Source organism: Trichoplax adhaerens, genomic scaffold, assembly GCF_000150275.1.
Source record: "Trichoplax adhaerens TRIADscaffold_6 genomic scaffold, whole genome shotgun sequence".
Lineage (NCBI taxonomy): Eukaryota > Metazoa > Placozoa > Uniplacotomia > Trichoplacea > Trichoplacidae > Trichoplax > Trichoplax adhaerens.
Genome location: NW_002060948.1, coordinates 1790103 through 1812145, shown reverse-complemented (window position 1 = coordinate 1812145; position 22043 = coordinate 1790103). Strand labels below are relative to the sequence as shown.

The 22043-nt window shown below is 33.9% G+C and overlaps 4 protein-coding genes across 4 annotated transcripts; 2 read left to right on the top strand and 2 right to left on the bottom strand.

Annotated features, from left to right (window-relative positions):
- Positions 1 to 651: 651 nt before the first annotated feature.
- Positions 652 to 11253, bottom strand: TRIADDRAFT_57299 (uncharacterized protein; the record flags this gene model as incomplete). Its single annotated transcript, XM_002113258.1, has 43 exons — positions 652 to 760; positions 1163 to 1435; positions 1520 to 1597; positions 1804 to 1906; positions 1974 to 2116; positions 2209 to 2290; positions 2417 to 2564; positions 2999 to 3054; positions 3151 to 3238; positions 3362 to 3422; positions 3515 to 3596; positions 3700 to 3800; positions 3886 to 4044; positions 4109 to 4199; positions 4314 to 4360; positions 4496 to 4663; positions 5116 to 5351; positions 5523 to 5614; positions 5722 to 5958; positions 6045 to 6090; positions 6180 to 6282; positions 6363 to 6418; positions 6510 to 6637; positions 6745 to 6808; positions 6926 to 6962; positions 7077 to 7153; positions 7274 to 7339; positions 7417 to 7530; positions 8215 to 8343; positions 8433 to 8538; positions 8669 to 8747; positions 8841 to 8925; positions 9029 to 9070; positions 9146 to 9202; positions 9314 to 9357; positions 9580 to 9684; positions 9819 to 9957; positions 10082 to 10147; positions 10239 to 10316; positions 10423 to 10483; positions 10599 to 10720; positions 10899 to 11009; positions 11185 to 11253. 43 exons carry the CDS (start codon positions 11251 to 11253, stop codon positions 652 to 654), a joined length of 4338 nt encoding a protein of 1445 aa, XP_002113294.1.
- A 3050-nt stretch (positions 11254 to 14303) lies between these two features.
- TRIADDRAFT_57298 (uncharacterized protein) lies at positions 14304 to 15012 on the bottom strand (the record flags this gene model as incomplete). Its single annotated transcript, XM_002113257.1, has 2 exons — positions 14304 to 14370; positions 14711 to 15012. The coding sequence occupies 2 exons, from the start codon at positions 15010 to 15012 to the stop codon at positions 14304 to 14306; spliced, it is 369 nt and encodes a 122-aa protein (XP_002113293.1).
- A 3828-nt stretch (positions 15013 to 18840) lies between these two features.
- On the top strand, positions 18841 to 19167 carry TRIADDRAFT_7660 (uncharacterized protein; the record flags this gene model as incomplete). Its single annotated transcript, XM_002113616.1, has 1 exon — positions 18841 to 19167. A coding segment is annotated over one exon (327 nt), but the record flags the coding sequence as incomplete, so codon positions are not given.
- A 2341-nt stretch (positions 19168 to 21508) lies between these two features.
- On the top strand, positions 21509 to 22024 carry TRIADDRAFT_57296 (uncharacterized protein; the record flags this gene model as incomplete). Its single annotated transcript, XM_002113615.1, has 1 exon — positions 21509 to 22024. One exon carries the CDS (start codon positions 21509 to 21511, stop codon positions 22022 to 22024), a length of 516 nt encoding a protein of 171 aa, XP_002113651.1.
- Between the last annotated feature and the right edge of the window lie 19 nt (positions 22025 to 22043).

Sequence of the window (22043 nt, the reverse complement as noted above, 5' to 3'; positions counted from 1 at the left end):
ACGATAGCATTCACAATTTATTTACTTCATAGTATTTTATGGATGTGTAAAATGCTAAATGGTCCGTTATCAATGAATCAATAACATGGATAAAGGAAAAACACAATTCCATTTGTTATATAAAGACAGAGCAACTTTTGCACTTTAAACTACTGCATGAAGTATACTATCGCTGCGTATTCTATAGATTCAATCCAAGCTTAAATCGTAACTATAGTTAATACGTTATACACAACTAATATCTTGGCGGGAAATATTAACAGAATTGCTTAATTTGTTATATGAGTATTCTAAGCGTATGCTTGCCTAGGAATACCTTCAACCCTAACAATACTAAAATTAGATGCAATCTTAGGATACTGTACATAGTACAATCAATTCAATCGCAATTGATTATTTAATTGTACGTTATTTATAGCGCAAGTAGGATACTTAAATCTATCAAGATTCTAATGACCATAATGTAAACAGAGCGTAGAAAGTGTAAACTGCAATACAAGAAAAATGATATAAAGTCCGGTACTACGTACGCGTATAGTGCTGTTAACAAAATGTAACAAAATTCGTTTGTACACAAAGCGGAAAGTATGTCATTCTTAATACCAGAATGGTTTTGATAAATGAAGGTATGCTACTATTCAAATTATGTCATTAACCCACTGGATCTTTGTGGAAAAGCAATTCTATAATTTCCATAATCATAGCTTGTGTACTATTGCAAGCAGTATACAGAAATACAATCGGTACTTTAACAATCTGCCTATATACGAGTATATATATATAGAATAAGTATGTATAAAATATAATATACCATAGTACAGAGAACTTATTATCGAACAAAGCTATTACAGAAACAAAACCTGCATTCATAAATTCCACAAGTTTCAGACGATTAAAGAAATACTACATATTACTCCAATCGATATAAGCGGCGTGACGTGTATTATGTTCCATATTGCGAACAACTTCTCCAGATACCTCGTGTAATAGCCACATGTTTTGTAATTTGCTATACCGTTCGTCATCCAAGAAGAGAGGATTACCACGTCTTAACAGCAAAATATTCAGTAACGATAAGTATATAGTAAATACCATACCCAGTCGTACTATTCATTTGATTGATTGACTTAGTCTAGTAACAATAATGAGTCATTAACAATACCTTAATCCTTCATCAGTTTCGCCATGCTCATCTAAATAAGGCGGTGAGTAAAAACAGCCCCTACGTTGGCCAAATCTCAGAATGATGCGACATTCCCTCACAAACAACAATATTCCAACTCCGGCGCCGCATTCATAAATATGGCTAGTAATCGACCCAACCTTGTCATCTCCAAGAGTCCCTTGGCAGCAGTAATTTTGTGCACATACAAGTTTGCCACAAATTAAACACATTGCAGGAGATGAATTCAAACTTGCTTTGGAGTTGCTACATCTACAAGTATCAAAAATAATAACATTGAGCAATAAATTACAAGTTATTCAGCATACTTTAGCTATAATAGAATAGAAAGTTAACCTATAATTGGCTGTCCCACAGATTAGTTCTCCGTAATTGCGAGGTAAATTGATTAACGTAGAACATGGAGATAATTCTCTATATTAAACATATAATTGTATTTACATCATTAAATTGTGATTTCAATAAAGAAATAGTAATAAAGAGACAACTTTCTTTCCTAACCTGATAGGAAGAATTACATTTTTTGTATTACACCATCTGAAAAGTAATTTTTTAAAAATACGTAAGCGGCTACTTTTAAAGATAACGTCAAAAGTTTTATTACAAGTTATACACATTACCTTATGACAAGTCCTGATATTTCAGAGTTAGATAAGTCAAGTAGCGTTGATAATTTTGCCGGAAGATCGAGATACTTTAGCAGATGACTATATTCTTGAGCAGCTACAAATAATAGTTAAAGTTATATTTTATACTGTCATCTTCCTAGAACATTAAGACCGATACATACCATCGAGATCAAATTTTGGTACTGGTACTGAAGTTATTAGATGAAAAAATAATGAGGCCATGCGAAGAAATGGTAAGCATACTTCTTTGACTTTTCTGCATAAGGTAATCGAAGCTGAATATGGAAAGGAGATCGCTCCTTTACTGCATGGATAATAAAGATACGTGGATTATTTACTACTTTTTTCGATACATAGTTAGGAAAATTGCTAGTCTAAATAAAATAAGCGACTTACCCAGTATGCATCTGTAAGAATTGCCAATATTGTACTAAAAATGATGAGTCATCGTCACTGCTCTCGTCATTTTCTGAAGAAACTATAATATATAATTTTAAAAGCCTCTATTACATTTTAGTCTTAAAAAATTTTACAAAAAATAGGCTGATGAACTTAAGAAGTCAAATACAAACAAGAAACCAATTTAACAGTTCAACTTACTAACCATCAATGTCAGTTATCGCTAACAGAGATTGAGTAATTTTTAGCATAAATGCAATTTTTAAACAGTAGTGATGCATAACAGGATCTGTACCAAAAGCAACTATTCCAGGGCTATCACTCAATGCTTGCAGCGAAAAGATTAAATTTACCTAGTGATAGAACAAGAAACACAAACGATAACATTATCACACATGCAGACATTTCCATGTAACCTTTACAAAAAAAAATACGTGCCATTAAATGAAATGGATCCAAATTCAACACAGATGGTACACCTTCAACTTCATAGCCAATAGTAACTGTCAATGTAAAAGTAACACGGTCAATGTATTGACTTAACGCTTTTAGTTCTGAATAGTTCATATCATAAATTGAACCCAACATTTTTTGTTGGAGATGATATTTACCACTAAGAATATGGTTGTGTAAAGTTTTCCACGTCTGAAACCTGATCGAATTAACTGACGTATAGGCAACAGCTGCTCTCAACAGTGCAGACATGCTTGAAATCTTAATTCATATGGATAAATAATTAGTTTTCACTGATATCACAATATTTTACTAGATAAATAGCTTATTATACCTGTCTAGTGGTGAGTCCTTCTTCTACAGATTTTGATCTAAATGATAAAAAGTTTACTGCAGAGAAAACGAAAATAGTTCAGTGATAAAAGTGCATTACTAGTATAGCTACGTATGTCTATTTCTTCATCGCATTGCAAAGATTCATCTAACCTGCGACACCAATGCAATAAGCACATGAACTCCATAGCGCATAAAGTATACGTTCATTATCGGCACATGGTTTAGCAAGCAAGCCAGACTACAATATAAAGAAAGTTTTTACGTCTTAGCCGTTGGAACTTTCCGCGCCTTGGTAGGACAACTTGTCGATAGATTTTGGAAAGTTATCTTTGCATACAATAAACGTTATAGTAGTACTCACGGTATAAACTGATTGAGAGAATGCCTTAATTGCCTCGATAGCAGCTTCCGGTAATTCGTACCTGCAATGTCAATTTAAATGGGATATACATGTTACTATAGCCTTAAAAACAATATCGATACGACGAAATTTACAGTCAGCTTAACAATGTACCTTAACTGATTTAATTCCGGAGAAGATTTTCGATTTAGAAGGTCCAGCGGAGTAAATAAGGATATTGACGAATCTATCATCGCTAGTAAAATTATGACAATTTAGTAAACTTTTATAGCTAAAAATTGGTACTTTCGACAATGATATCGCGTATTAAGCAGTTGCAGCAACAAAGAATTACTCACCTGCATTTGATCCTGTATGTCCTCTAATATTTTGCAGCTCATTTATCGTATGTACACGGAGATCTTCAAGCCATTTCGGATATTCCTTCATGTTGTCATTACTAAATATAGTAACATAAAAAATTAATATTATTAGATGCCTAAGAATGTTCTAAGTACTTTACCATAGCCAGATTCTAGATTTACTTGATGAAGTAGGGTAAGGGAGGTAAAATAGGTATGGCACAATTGCATAAGCCCTCGCATAACGGGCATAAATATTCGCCTTTAGTAACATTGATACTAGGTGGAGCTCTTGCGTTAAATCTCCTAATTTGCTGCCTGTCAACTGTTGCAACAAAATAACTAAAGACGAAAAGATAACAATTTAGAATATAATTGGCGCCAGCAATTTAACTACAATGCGTACTTTTGCCAACAGCTAGAATGCATAGCGTGCGCACACGAGCCAGTATGTACGCCGATAGCTATTGCTGTATCCGTCCACAGAGGTTTAAATTCTAAAGACATAAAATATATTTTTAAAATATACATAAAGTAACATTGAATAGATCACTTAAATGCGATAATTTCGTTTTAAAGTTAATGGAAATACAAAACATTGCATTGCCTACCTAATTTAGTATCATTTTCTGAACCGAGTTGAGATAAAACTACCGACCTTTTCAATATATATCAACGTTATTGTATATAGTATTTACAATATGAAATAGTTAAGTTAACTTAATTACGGTATAAAGTTAATAAAAATGTTTTAAAGTCTAGTACTTGGTAATTGCTAACAGTAATAACCTACCTATGCGATAATCCCGTCAAAACCATAGGACGATCACTTAATTTTATTTGTTCATCTTCTTGGCAGAGAATACAGGATATCGTCTCAGGCGCGCCGATATGGAAACATGAACGAGAGGCACCAACAGCAATAACTTCATCAGTTTCGTTCATTTCCATTAATGTCTCACTATATTAAAAATTGATTATTGTTAAAGAACTGCTCCGAGACGAGTAATATAACTTAACGCATAGACTCCTCAATTCTAGTGTAAAGAAAAGAAGTGATTTTATTCAAGTTGTTCGCGACTTTATATACTGTATCTATGCATGTCGTAACAGTACGATACCCAACATTGTACCGTAATCTATTCCATAAAGATGTACACATCATGAAGTTATATTACAATTACAAGGTTTACTGGTACTGCAACTGTATTGCACGTTACTCTACACGCATTACAACTACAGACGTAACAATTATTATAAAAGATTATATTATGGTCGACCGTAGAAGTCGCAGCAGCTCCTTGCATGCATCATTATAAGTTCTGTATTACAGTAATATTAATAACAATATTGTAAAGAATCTGTATTAAATGTTTGTAGAAAAAGTACTGGAATGATTATATAATTCGATACCTAGATTCAGGATCGGTGAGAGAGTCAGTTTGTAAAGTACTCAGGATATCAGCATTTCGTGTTAGGAAATTTTTTTGCATAGCAGACATCTGTGCCATGATTTTATTTCGCTGTTGCGCAGCTAACCGTGCTCTTGCTCTTTTTGCTTCTTCAAATCTATTTTTTCCAGTAGTCTCACTAGTTACATTAGTAACTGAATTAGAACCAGCAGTGAAAGATACCAACTTTCGATAAGTCTGTTTTTAATATCGAAAAATTATATCATTTTTATCACTTACGATTTAAGCATGATCACAGCATACAAACATTACAATTATCACATTGCTACCAGATAAACGGAATAAAATTTATTTCCGAGGCAAGCATGAAATAAGTTTTTCATAGATCCCACATTCAAAACTACTTACCGATATAATCCAATTTATTAACTTTGAAAAATCGCTTGCTGACGTTTCATTCTTTAATATATCTATTTTCGATATGATCTCTGAAAGAAGGCCTACAATTGCAACGATAATTCGTAACTTTCGCATCGAAACATCGAATAATCAATTACATAATATCCAATATATTAGTGCCGTTACAATAACATCTAATTGTACATACTTAATTCCGAATTTAAGTTAATAAATCCTTCTCGATAAGCACTTTCTATTTCTCCAAAATTCATAGCTATCAAGAATAGAGTGGGATGTAATAGAGGATCGATCCAATTCTTCTGTGAATCCTCACAACAACGAGTTAATATTGTTAGTAGCATTCTACGTAAGAGAGAGGATTGAAGAATTCTATTCAAGCTATAGAAAGGTTTTGTAAGTTTCGGTAAAGATGGCGGCGATTGATCTACATAGCAAAATATTAGCCATATACATTAACAATATTAGTAACGAAAGATTACTATTATAAGTGATGTCAAGCATAAAACGTACTGCGATTATCGCTTTCCGTTTTAATTCTTTTTCGTCTTTCCTCTGCCTACAAAAATATTTTCAAATCTAAACTTTACAAATCTTGCGGCAGGGATCACTGTTAATGAAACTACATAAATTATGGAACTAAAATACCTTAGAATGATCCGAAACAGAGTAATGATAGAAGAAAGGGTTATATTCTTCATAATATTCTGGTTTTAATTCGTATACCCCTCTACCAGTTAATCCAGGTTTTCTTTCGGAATTAAAAATACAACCATTTTAAGAGCTACATATATTATACCTCGAAAAATACAATCAATAGAACCGATCTACCTATAGTTGGCTATAGTAGATAATACTTCATCAATGTCAACTTCTGCGCAATCCTCCTATGAGATTGAAAATTAGCAAGGGTTGTGTTAATGAGTAATTTCAATAAAGCAAAATTTTTTCCAATAGCTTAAATTTGTATTATCTTACTTGAGACGTTGATAAAAATTTGGTAATTTCACTGTGAGCTTTTGGACTGACATAGAGATAATGTAGTATTTCGTGTCTTACGGTATCTGCAGGAGTGACGTCTCCAATGCCTACATGATATCTCTCACCTTAATAATAGAAAGATAACTTTTAGCTGTTCATCATTTACGTAAGTACTTTTCGACACCTATAATTTTAAGATAGCGGAATATTGCGCTGTTGCTTATTCACTCACCTATAACCGCAATTAATAATAATAAAAATTCTCTGGCTAAAGATGATCTAGCAACCCAAATATCCTACGTTGAGAACGTCATAAATTAGCAAAACGTAAAACTCTTTTTATATATAAACAGCTTGTTCAATGAAAAAATGTAATTCTAGAGGTAACTTCTTATAAAATTATTTGCATGCACCTCTTTCAAGTTGTCAATGCGAGAGCCACCTTGAATACTAAAGATAAGGGAAATAAATATTACTATGCGAATAAGTAGAAGATAGAGTGGCTCTTATAGATTTCGTGCCATAAACAAGATATCATCCATTAATTAAAAGTTTAAAACTTACTCCACCCAATCTAATAACTTAAATTTCTGCAAAAGGCAAGCAAGGAACCAATCCGGATCTACTATAGAACCGACGATCTATTTACGAATAAATATTTCGGTAAGAGCAACAGAAATGTCAAATGTAGTTTTCAGGAAGAATACAAAATCTTTCATGCATCCTATAATGCTCTACTACTAGAGTAAACATAGCATTACCTGAAGCATAAGTATATCTTTATCATAGGCTTGAGAGCGACATTTGCCAACTTTGTAATGATGAACCTGCAATAAGATAGATCTAATCACATCCGATATAGTTGTAATAACCATTTCTCATTCGTAGAAATCTAAAAGGTTACCTGATTAACAATGTAATAACCATTAAATTTCCACATAGAGGAAGCAACCTGGGCTGCTAATACTAAAGCTCTTACGGAATGCTCCATTAACAGAATTGGAAGTATTTCTTCCCTCTAAAAATGAACAGAACGAAATTTGTCTTGAGATTTACTAACATATAGTGATCACGATCATTAATTGTTGCTGATAAATCCCTTACGCCAGTAGGAAGAAGCTCGCATATAGATTCATGATTATGCCGGCTTCCAGAGGACATTAGGCCTGCAATCAAAGAGTATACCTTCTTTAAAATATCCATAACTTTGTCGTAACATAAATGTTAACTTTAATTGATTCTTAGTATCTTTATAGACATACCAGCTAACAATCGAGAAAGAGGATACACCAATGACACTAGTTCCGAAGAGACATCATAGTTGATGGTTTGGTACTCAATAGAATCAACTATGATCGTCGGTTAATGGACACAATAAAAATCAAAATAAATTTCTATAATATTTTAAAATGATCAATTAATACTATTTGATAAAACTAATTATAACCTATTGCATGGTCTAGTAGAGACTTTGAATCGCTATAACAAGTTTCACACAATATTTTTATTGTTCTTCCTGTCGCTTCTTTCAGAATTTCCAACTAAATGGTAATAATTTTTAATCCAACAAATTAACGCAACGAATTAAATTATTTTTTCCGATGCCGTAGTTACCTATGCGTATATTAACTAAATTAATCAATATTATTATAACAATTATACTTTAACTGGGATAGTGACAACGATCTGCTAGTTTACATACATTGCTGGTACACCACTGTAATATTAAAGGTGCAATAATGCATAAAGTTATATAAATTCGGACAGAAAATTCCCAATTGGGTTCATATTCAATATGACGGCCAGAAACACGTTTGGAACTTTCCATGCCCTGAAAGATTCAAATACGAAGTATGTATCAGTTGAGTACAGGTTATAACAACAATATAGTTAAAATTAATCACACAAATTTATCATCACCTCAAGTATGGATAACAACTTGAGATATTCATCAAAACCACGTAAAAATGCATGTTTTAAGTCATCAGTCCATGACTCTGCATCAGGTACTTGACTTAAGATATATCTGGAAAAGTCATTTAGTTGGACGAATTAAGATATCTAGTAAAACTACTTTATTGTATATTTTTGTACTATTTAATATGAATGTCAATCAATACTATAAACCAAGCATAAGATCTAAATAGATAACTTACTTTACGTCTATTATCATATATTCTAATCTGGATAGTTCGTGAATTCGAAGTTGGGCTAGTCTTCCATCTCTTGCGGCAACTAAAAATGAAGTTTAAACATTAAATCTTAGTCAAATTCGACATCTCTAGAATTGAATTGACGAATATAGGCTGTAGATTTACAATGTTTTACCGGGATTTATACTAGGTTTAATTGCATTGCAAAACGTCGATAAAATTTTAGCCAAGCAATCATGTTCTATCACTAAGTAGCGCGACTAATAGGAAAATTTAAAAATTTTTCTTTAGTAAAACAAGGTTTATGTATTTAGCAGTAATATTCATGACGTTAAAAGTTATATTTCTCAAATTTTGTCTTACCAATGAATTAGAAGTAAATAGCTGAACCGACATCGATGTGATCTGTATCATGAACAAAATAAGCGTAAATATGCGGATCGAACTTTGTATTCCATTATGATTTGGAAAAAAAATTACCGATACTGAATGAAGATGATCGTCCTCTATGAAATCTTTCTGGATTTTAGCATACTCCTGCAACAGTAAAGAGAGCTTGATCAAATAAGGGACTTATGGCACACACTTTGTACTTTAGATTTCAATCCTTAATTAATGATGACCATTTAAACTTGAGCAATGCCTTACCTTTACGTATAATACACTAAATTGATGTTTGAGATCAGAACTTCCTAAAATACTAAATAAAGAAACAATTATTATACAAGTAAGTATAGCATAGGAATAATACAGACAAAAATAACATCATAAACCACATCATTACCATGCCATACACAATTGATGCCAAGCAGTTCTTGCATCTAAGTATACAGACCAAGTAGTAATTAATACTATTTTCTGATATACAGGTAAATTATCACTAGTATCGATGAAATTTTAAATTCGATCATTACCCTTCCAAAGCTGTGTATCAGAATGTAATAGTATTTCTAAGTAGCTTTTATCAAAATGACTATTAGAGTCCATAGCAATTTTACCGAATAATAAAATCAAAGCACCTGTAAGTAAAATTAGAAGGATGCATCAGTCAATAAATTATGTAGTTTTATTACCACTTCAATACCATTTAATTTTAGTGATAAGTAGCAAATGTATCTAGCATGCATGTAAAATTTTATTATTATCTGCCTACTAGATGAAGATGTAAAATCATTCAGCCAATTAAGCAGGTTGATAGCCAATTCTTGATGTTCAAATAGAGTCGTATGTAATATCTTGATTACAAGCGGTTTAGCTCCTCTTATCGGTATATGAGGCAATTCTGAATTGCGCTGTCAGAGTAATAGTTGCAATACGTAAGTCGAACTGGTAGTCGATTATTAACCATTATCGAGTAGCAATATTTGCTAATTGCAAAACGAATATAAAATACAATTGAATTTTATCATACACAACCTTTTGTATAATCCTTCGAATTCTGTTGCATTCAATAGCATCGCCAACTCCTATTCTCGCTCTACCCTATGGGTGTAAAGGATGGCAACAAATTAGGAATATAGTCACTATATAAAACACAAGTTGACGATTAAAGAATACACGTATAAATCCTAACCGTTCGATCAACTATGCCAGCAATCTGAGACGCTTGCAGTTCAGTACAACTAATGGCCAATTGTAACTGTCTTATGACCTATTTGATGATAACCATAACAATTATTGAAATAACTAGTAAATTTTACATGCAAATACAACTTTTAAGTTTGTCTACAGTCAACGAATTCGTTTTGTTGGCACACCTCTTGATATGTATGGACTTCATCGTTATATAATGTAGTAACATATAGCGGTGGCAATGACCTATGAATATTGGATATGTTAAATATAGAATTAGTGCGCAAAAATGATACCCAAAAAATAAAGTAGTCCAGGCTATTTTGTGTTATATGAAATAAACATCTAAAACACCACCAACATTTGAAATAATTCGGCAGGCATATCATCCGGACCATCATACAATAGCACCGTAATAGCATATCTAAGGACAGCATCAAATACTATTGAACATCTTCTTTCCACGTCAAGCGGTAATTGCACCTAAATCAATTGAATATCATGTTAGGACTAACATACTCTAGTACATTAATATTTCATATTTTTAAAGCGAGCTAAATGTAGTAGAAATACCAATAGCAATAATATTTGCGACAATATACTCGCATCATGATATACAAAGACTGCCATTCTCATCTCATAACCAATTTATATAGCATACCGGAGCTGCCTCAACATCATTTGCTAGATGAAAATCGCATGCATATCCGGATTTCCAAGCTTCGGCATCACCACAATCGCAACATCCTGCGCCTCCTGCTGAGGTATGCATCTGTACATATAATTTATGTTGTCATATTAGAGGATCATTGTGATGTAAATATAATTTAATAATTACGCTGCTTTAGTTTTTACTCTCTATCCTGCTTTTACGGATATTGGGGATCTTTTTAAAATTATAATCGACTGAGTAATACTAGTATACAGTGATATTGTTAGCTACTAACCCGATAACGATGATCTTTATGAATACTGTTTTGAAAGCATTGATTACACATCACACAGGTAGGATCCATGGCACAATCCCTGATAAAGCAAATAAAGGATATAGTATACAAATAATTCGGTACTATTAGCATAAGATTAAACTATTGTAACAAAAATGCAGATGAATACCGAATGACGAGATTGTTAAAAAATATCAGAAACTTCAATTTTTTTTACAGATTATCAGTAATCATCTACGTCGACATTGAATTGAATTAAAATAGACAAGACATTCACGTCGCTCTTACTAAAAGTTGAGCTTTTATATAGCCTAATTTTACTAAAGTAAATCATCGATGCAAGCATTATAAGCGATCAATACAGTCAGGATAGCCACTAATCAAGCTTTCTGCAGTGCTTAATACTCAATTTTTTTTTCTATCTTATTAATGTAAAATTTAATTTATCGATCATAAAATCAATGTTTTAGCATTAATAAAATAAACATAATAATATGATCTAACTCAATACCACTTTTTTTCTCCATAACAATACCGTTGCAGCGTACTGCACTATCTAATCGTGGAATGTAATATTTCGATAGTATAGCAGTCTAGCATACTATACAGAATGCGCCTTTTTTATGCTCGACTGATGATCAGGTGTGAAATCCTTGTACCAGGCTATTGCTAAACGCGATCTGTGGCATACTCAACGAACGCTGTGAGTTATCCCACGTCTAGCTTTCAATAGTATCGAGCATGTGACAGTGTAACGAATATAAAAAATTAAATGGATCATTTATTAAGTGATTCAATTCAATTCTAATTAAATGGAGCGAGTTATATTTGTTATAATCATCTTACTATACTACAGCGACAATGTCAATCTTATGCACAGCATGGCACGGTACGCCATCTATACTACTGTACAATTTCAATTGAGAAATCTGCTTTGCAGTACATGATACACCAGTATTGCTGGCGCATGACAATTTCTATTGCAAAGTATTTTCCCATAGAGAAGATAAAATATTTAATCGTTTCATTCTAATTTATTATCGCTATTCTTACTTTGTTATAGTTATACGTATAGATCATTGCGGCCTATCCGTAGAGTTTAATAGCGCTAAATTACGTAAACTATAGCCCCCCAAAGATTGAGTAAGTTTACAAGCTATTGAATATTGTACAGTTGAACAAACTTGATCAAGTGTATTGACTTGCAAAGGAAGTCTAAACTAATGTACAGTATTTGTAATTCAATTTTTGCTCTATTCTATTCTTATATATTCAATTGAATTATAAGCATTGCTTGAGTACATTCATAATAATTCTATATTCAGAATTATCCAACCTAATCGACTACTAAAACCCTGCAACTGGCGTAAGATGATGTCCACAAGCGATTGCAATTTACCAGTACAGTATATTATGCATAGGTTGTCTAACTCTTATCGTTTTCATTGACTTTTTATTTCAACTGTGGCATACTCTAATTGTATTTCGTTTGTACCGACTGTACTCAGTACTTTTCAGAAACGGTTTCAAGCAATAGAAAGTGGGTGTTTGCTGAGTCTTGACAAATGGCCGAGATCGGGTCTACTCGGTATTAAAGTTTACAAATAAATACTGTAAATAACTGATCCTAGCTTAGTGTCTGGTAAACGAAAAATAATAAAAAACAGTCAAGAAATTGTCGCGTCAGATTCTAGCATGGATTACAGAAGCAATTGTACTATAGTTTATTACGGACAGAATTAAAACGGAAGGGAAAGTAAAAATCATTAAAAATAGTAACCGAAAACCCATCTGGTCTTGGTTATTACCATTAGTTTTAGTGCCATTATCAACTCTATCTCAACATACAGAATATAGCAAATTCCTCCATTACCATGAACTACTACAGTACTGTCGACAGGCTTTATGGCATCATGTCGTACATCACTTCCTGACTCTATAGATCTATCCAAGTATTCATGTGTCCTAGCCAACTATTTTAACCTACATGGAAGCATTGCACTAACAAGAAATAGGATAATACTTCTAGTCCGCTTATATGGTAGTAATTTTTGATATTGATGTTATAACTAAGAATAGAAAATAAAACATGTTGCAACAAGCCTCAATCTTGACTTGACTAATGTATCGTTTTAGGAACTCTTTCAGAATGAGCAGAATATTGTCCCATATTACACCAATAGTGTGCTGTCAAGAATGAACAATGATGCATCGTTTTAGAAACTGTTTCAGAATGAGCAGAATATTGTCCTTATTACACCAATAGTGTGCTGTCAAGAATGAACAATGATGCATCATTTTAGGAACTTTTTCAGAATGAACAGAATATATGGTGCAGAATATTGTCCCTTATTATACCAATAGTAGTGTGTTGTCCAGAATCAACAAGGAAGTATCATTGCGTGGATTGGAAAATATACGCGTACATAGAGTGAGCGCAGGGGAATCAATTTGTAGATACGATCAAACGAATTCAGTAAAATCAAATCTCTTCTCTAGACTAATAGTAACATTCGCTCATAACAGATCGTAAAAATAGACATGCGAGATGACATGGCAGAACTGATCAATGGAGAAAAAATAAAATATTATCGAATTGCGTTTGTTGTAAAATTTTTAGATAACGGCTGAGAAATATTGGATTGTCCGATTTCTTCTAACTTACAAACTATAATGGTCCATGAACCAATTATAATTATTAAATCTACTCTATACTTTGGTGGGTTAAACATTGGATTTACCCGCGACATACTGTATGTACGTGTATCATGTCCATCTTGTAAACATGCAAGCGCAAACAGTGCCGTACAGACGACGTGAAATTTTGCTTGATCAAGGCAGAATATGCGTCAATATGATCCGATATGATTATCCCATTGAATACCGATTGGGCTGATGTCAAATCAAACGAGCTTGATGATTAACTAACTAACTATTCACTAGTCATCAGCTATTGAGTCAGTGATTGAAGTTTTACGCAGTTTATTATTTATATAGTAATTTATCCCATTCATGTAGTCGTATCAGACTTTGCAATCCTACTTTGAACGATCGTCCAGCTGTTCAAATGGACAAATCTCATGTATACCTACTATGTACTGCTACTATCCGTGATGGATCTACAATACGTTAAAGGATGTATGTATGATCCAACTAGAAATGATCTTTCGAGCGTTGATCAAGACGCTGTTGTAGAAAAGATGTGATTTTTTAGCTAGAACAAAGATGGGGGGGGCGATGATGTCTAATTAATGCAATGGTTAAGATGACACAGGTCTTTTCAGCAACAAGATATTTTTCCTTATTTAGGCAATATGTAGAGTATGCTTTTGGTACTATTGATAACGTAGGTCTAGTGTATCGAGTAGAAGGCATAAAAGCGCGATAGGAGATGGATAGCAATGAAAATAATTATTTATGTTGATCATCATCATCGTCATCATCATAATAATACTGCATTACAAAATGGAATTTATTATTGACAGTGAATCTACTCTTGCCATTGTAGAGTCCGACCATGCTATACCTGCATGTGTAAGTTGGTTCACCGGCGTTGAAAACTTTACCACATATTGCCGATTTATTACTAGTGCTCAGATAGTCTTTCAATTCTTTCATTTGTCCATTACTGATGAAGTAATCTAAAGGAGTTGTAAAATATCGGATGATATTCTCCGTCAACATGGACTTGAGATCAGGTGTCTTGTCGGCCAATAACGTATGTAAATTTTCCAAGTGATGGACAATCCTATCGCTTATTTGATTATCCGAATAACCTGATGCATATTCTTGCAGCCATTTTCTGGCCACTAAATTGCTTGAATCCATGTTACCCCAACCTTTTACTGGCGACTATTTCTTGAATGATAGAAGTATCCTTGCCAACTCGGCGTTTACAAATCCAACAACGAAGAGGAACAGTATGGTCGGCTAGGTATCCACACTCTCTGCTTTAAGACAGTCGTAGCACAGTAGTATAAATAAATAAAAAAAAATGATATCCAGTCTTAGTAGTCATATACAGTACAGCACCGTACTGACTTTGGATCGTTTGGGCTCGCTACGGCACGGCACGTCAACTACACGGTACCGGTTAACGTGTCCTGCGCGACAGTCCTCTTATTATGCTAGTGCGATGAGCTTCCGTCAGTCTGTCATACCGGTACGAACTGATCGGAACCGGACCGTTCCAGACCATAACGGATTCTAGTAGTAGCGGTCCAGTACTGCACTAGATTTAGGTACTGTACAGTGTACAGTACTGTGAGAGGTACTGTACAGTTAGGCTATGACAAGACTTGTCTATCAGAAATGGTCTCTTTTCTCTTATTTTATTTTATTTTCAAAATCGCCAGTGCTAAAGAGTCCGTCGTGTGAATGGACCAATTCAGGAATGGAATTGAATAAAAAATAAACAGAGAAATAAATCAAAAATGGATTGAAATCTCCATTTCTTACGACTCGGGTCCGATCGACTTCATACAGTAGTAAGTACTGTAGTAGACTGGACACTGTGCGCAAAATCATATCAGTCTTCGTCATAACCTCGTACTTACTGGATTCTACTATTCTACCTAAAGGGAAAGGTGAAATATATTTTCCAAAGTCTTCCTTGGAGGAAGTTCCTCCTTTACCATCTCGTCATAAAATTTTTACAGTATTCATAGCCACAGATAGAATTACGTTGATTACATACATTATCGATCAACTGTACTGTTCGTACACGATATAGCAGTAGTTTTGCCATGGAGAATGAAATCACCAAAGAACACAGTCCAAATACCGGTGAATGTGTATCGGATGTAAGTTTCGGATAGGTTGAATGATGCAATTATACTTGGTAGAAAATGAAGGAAATCAAAATTCCTTAACATTGTATATCCAAGTTAATAGAAACTCTATTGATACAGTTGATACAGTAGATTCAATTTATAATGGGTACGAGTATAGTCCTATCTGACCAACGATGAAATTGGCCATGAATAAGAAGAATGCAGACGATCACCTCATACAGTACTCTACCGAACTGTACACTGTACAGTAAGACATCGGCTAAGCATAACTGACTACAAGGATATTTTACTTTCTTTCAATGGATCCTCATCGTTGATTGCTATACCAGTAATATTTGTAGTATCTACCCTGCCATCAAATTGTTGACTAACTTACTGTACTATGAGACTTTATCAAAGCTGAGATAAAGAGGCAGATGATACTTGATTATACTAGACTAACATTGACTGATTATCTGTTATTTCTAATCTAATTGATCGCGTTGACTACGAAGATAGCGGTCGTAATAAAGCGTAATAGACTACCGTGTTATAGCAGAGTTTGCAATTGAGAACGTGTGTACTGTTCATTAAGGATAGTAAAAAGATTTTTATGGCTTATCAAGATATTGCAACATTGTCAATTTGCAAACTCAAACATCAATGCCATGCACTCTTGAATTTAGTATCAACTCAAAGAGGAAAGACTCTGCCCAAAATACAACTTTTCAGTCTTCATTCATTGAAGACTTCACCACTGTATTTATTTTTGTTATGATGACAATACCCTAGTAATGAACGAGTAATAAACGAGAATCTGCTCTAGGATGGTTAACTTAATAAGCAATTTCCTAATTTCTCGTATAAGATCATGAATATTCATTATAATGTCAATCCATCATTACTCTTTGATCGCTGAGAGAAATTCGAGATAATAAGGATGATTCTGGTATGCATGCACAATACCACTACACTAAGAACAAGGAGTGAGCATAGCGTGAGCACTTTGGCAGTTTATTATTCGCTAGATGATGATTAAATAAAGTCGTAATTTTATCGAAATAGTGGGAGAATCGACTGGTCTATGATTCAACTATAATAAGGCGAGAGGGACCAGTTCCTTTCTCGCGATATGAGTCTTCATTAAACTTACAAATTCTGCGCACTAATACGCGAGAAAGCCCTTCAAATATTGCTTTTGGGATTAAATTACTCAATGGAACTACAGATACGTCAAGTAACTCATCAAATGAAGCTAGCTGTAAAATTTTAGTACAACATCCTGATGTTTTATAAAGCCTTTAGATGCAACGTGGTGGCAACCAATGACCTCTTAATGTTAGAGTTCAATACCCTTGGTGCCCTGAATAATTGAATCACTTTTTTATTTATTTATTCAACCGATTTCACAATTACGATTGCACTTACTCCATTCTAGTATCCATTCCTCATCCAGCTTGTAGCTTATACAATCATATTGACCGTCTTTACCCGCTAGTTATCACCCTAAATCGACATTTGCTTCAATTAGATTATGTACTGGTTTTAAAATAGTATGAGTAATTTGCCGTCGACATGCAGAATCACTGCAATTCAGAATTGATGACGTACGCTGTTGCGTTATTCTTCACAGAAAATAAAGATTACTGTTTGGATCCTACTTCTTCTACGGTACTGTAACTCCATTATTGAGACAAATTTTCCTCGTTATTCCTCCAATGCCAACAGCGAACGCCGCAATATTGCAATTCTACCGAGTGATTTATCAAAATAGTGCAAGAACTTGATTCCTTTATTTCCAATACAATCTACTGTAGTAACTATATTGTATAGCTTGTAAATTTATCCTACCAACAATATCTCATTTCCCGTAGTACCTATTCTATACTACCATAAACGACACCAACATTAAAAAAAGCATTCTGACTATAATTAGCTACGAATTCGCAATCATAAAGACAATTTATTTTACTGACTATTATACCTACGCATACATCTATTCTACAGAAACCGGTAGAAGTTCTAAAGTCTATTGTAAAACCATTGCGAAATACATACTTTTAGCAAAGAAAGAATAGTAAGACAGTCTAATCTACTAATAGTACTATTGCAATGTTAATGATATAATATTATTTTTATACAGCTATCGACCAAACTATGCGATCTAAAATCGACTCTAACAAGAGATGATACCACAGCAGAAGTTTTAGGTCTATCTTGTTACAAGTTGGTAGAAACTTTGGAAAAAGTGACGGAAAAAGTGGCAGTAGCTTCACGATCTAATACTGATTCAATACATAGCCAATCTAGAAAGGAGACCTTACAAAATGTTCAGCATTTACAACAGGTCTTACATGATATTGCGGAACAACTTACTGCACAACTGTTTGTGATTAATCGTCAAATGCCTACCTTCAGACATATCGTTTTATCACAGTTAACCTATTGGTCAACGATGTTGTTGAAATGCATTGGCAGCGAACTAGGAGACAGCGAAGAAATCGATTATGGCCAAACCTGTATTGCATTAGCAACGCTGCTCACTACTATTATTTCCCACGTTACTGCGTTTGCAACTGCAAATTACCAGGAGGAAGAGAATGAAGATGAAATATCGTGTACAAACGATGGCGAAGTTGCTCCGCAATCTTTGGCGAAAGAAATGGATATAGATTCAGATAACGCTGAGGAAATACCCAATCGTACCACAGAGGGAACAGAGCAAAGAGAGGAGACAGCTGCATTAAATGGCGAAATAGCTGGTGATGAGTCAGCATCGAACGTTCTAAAAACCGGTGGAGTCCAAAAATTTACCATTTACAAAACGAAATATGATGCAAGCCGCAATCTAACTATGCACGCTAAAACTCATAATCTGAACGTTTTCGAATGCACAATTTGTAAAAAAACCTTCGATGCTAAACCTCAACTTTTATTACACGCTAAAGATATACACAAAAAGAAGAATCTGTTTGAATGCCACGATTGTACCAAGGCGTTTACAACAAGGCAAAGCTTGAAAGTACACACTAGAACTCATACGGGAGAAAAGCCGTACATTTGTGAATATTGTGCTAAAGCATTTTCTGTACTCTCTAATTTAAGACAGCATATTCGTTTGCATACAAATGAAAAACCGTATAAATGCAGTGACTGTGATTTATCTTTTCGCGTTAAGAGAAACTTAAGTAAGCATCAACAAAAGCATACAGATAGCTAATTCCCTAACACCACTCTGATACTCTTATATCCATTCTGATCTACAAGTAGAGACTGCTTTTTATGATATTGCTTATATCTATTTACGATGAGATGTTTGTAGGACGTGCTCAGAAATTGTAATTTTTAGTTTATCAATCTGTTAAGCTATGCATGTTATATTGTTTTCAACCCGTCAGTTGTAAAACAAAGTGAAAATTTTGCATATAGTGTACAGCATGTGTATATCTGTTATTTGATAATACGTGTCTACCTATTTGGTACAAATTGTATTACTGTTTATATATTGGAGTAATACTATGATTTCACAATCGAGTTATTGCGGAGGCGACGTGAAATAGATGAGATTCAATACTTGAATTTTGCCTTTTACACGCTTCCGTAACATCAATTTTAATATTTAATGACTGTAAAAATGAACGGTACCTTATTAAGGAGCCAAGAAAAATGATAAGTTATTGTATAGACAATTATTAGAAATATCTACGTTGCAACTATGTCTGTTAGTGATTCGTCAAGTTTCCAATATTACATTTTCCGTTATTATTATATCATCGAGAAGTTTTAAAAATTTTATAAACCCAATAATGTCTACGTTACGACTATGACCGTTAGTGACTCATCAAGTTTCCAATATTACATTTTCCTTTATTATTATATCATCGAGAAGTTTTAAAAATTTTATAAACCCAATCATGTCAATTACAAAGAGGAAGTTAATATATATTGTAGTTATTTCTATTGTAGATAGCTCAATAAAACTAAGCTGTGACTAAATGTCGAATTTATATGATAGTGTTTATTTTTAATAGCCTACAATGTTTGGAATTCCAACTGCGACTTCAGGCCTAGGGTAGATGAACGTTTAGCACTAGTCACTATAGTAGATATTGGTGCGTTCAAGATCAATGATATTGTACTACAGCCTGGATCATGAATTACTAAATGTTGTGAACATGAAATACTGTAGTTATTAGCATTATTACCAATACCATATTCGGAGGGGCCTGTTTGATACTACGCCATCATTGCCAAAGACAACTAAATAAGGGGATCGAAATGAAATCCTAGGAAAGGTGGAATCACCGGTCGAATTTCCATTTAATAAAATTAATTAATTACAGTACACTACTACGCATATTAACCGTAAACAGATGTATAACTATAGTTGGTACAGTATGACAGGCAAAGCAGAACAAGTGAGGAGATCAACTATTTGTACTAGTAGTCCATATTAATAGAGACTGGCACGGTGTACCTTCCATTGAGGTACGGTGATATCATGTTTTGCTCACCATTCAATCATGCTATCGGATATAAGTAAAATAAATATTCTTTTTGATCTGTAATAAATCTGTATTATTCGATATTATTGAATAGCATTATGCTGGATATACTGGTAAAGTACACCAATGCTTAGACAGTCGCAACTTCGTATAAAAATTAAAAATTAAATTGAACGTGAGGTTTTTAAGGTTCGTTCAAGATTCACCGACATCAAACTAGTAGGAAATGAATTGCTACCAATGATATTATTTTTGCACAGACTACATACAGACAGTCCAGTCCGTACGGACCTAAAAGCTACTGTACCAGTGTAACTTTGTGCAATATTGGACATGCGTACTGCGCTGTACCGTATCAGGTTAACGATAAGGGTACTGTACCGTGTACTCACCGTACATTACCGTAATGTAGTGTATAGTATTGTACCGTACTCTCAAAGCTGCGCCTTCCTCAAATTCGGCCCTTCAAAATTCTCGTTAACTTCGAGCAATCCATTTGTTGACTAGATTTATATTGAAGGTTTTAGTTTACTATTTAAGCAATCGGATCGAGTACATCAGACAATCAATTAGGATATTGTGGATTTGGTGATCAGTTATCCAATACATACTATACGCATCGATGATCAGCATCCATTTTGAAAGAGACGCGTAAAGGTGGCCATTTTCTCCTACATGCATGCAAGTAGTGCACTGGATTTTGATGATTAAAATTGGTGTCGTCAGTTATCAAGGAAAGAAAGATAATTGATATCATATAGTATCAAGGTCAATAGAATTGCAATTCTTGCTTATTCTAGATGCGTAGATGTATGTTAGAATAAGAGTGATTTATTAAGAACTGGACATTGGCCTCCATTTTTTTAGTCAGGAAATACAATCAACTTGGAATGGAAGAGATTTTTTCTTAGTGCCAAGACAAGTACAACAATAGACTTATTGACATCGTGTATGCAATTAAAGACTTGATCTTGGCCGAAAGTGATTGTATTCGAATAGAATTCTTATATTGAAACACAAGTCAAATTGAGCATAACATCATTCATCATGACATGGTCTTTTCGTCAAAATTGCCGTTCAAACTTAGCAATGGCTTTTATGACCATGTTCTTCCTTTCTATGGCCATTGTTAGGACGGTCGACGCAAATGGCAATGTCAAGGTATTTGACGGGGCTATAGGACGAGGTAATTATACTTACTATACTATCACAAAAGGTGGAACATATACACTAATCTTAGATTCCATATCCGGAGATGCTGATATATACGCTGATGAAGGGAACGAAAAGCCTGACTTCGATCACTACTCTCATGTTTCCAATACGTGCGGACGAGATATAATCACCATCTCTTCAAGTGCCAAGCGACCTATTGGCGTTGCAATTTATGGTCATGTGTCATATGAACAATCAGTTTACCAATTAACAGTAGTAATGGGAGAAAAAGATGACGCCATTAATGCCGCAGCTGAAAAGTATAACTCGAATAAACATGGCTCTGCTTCAGATACCTTTCATCGTATTTTTGTAACGTTACTGAAAATATTATTTGAGCTACTGTAACTTACACCGAAAAACAATA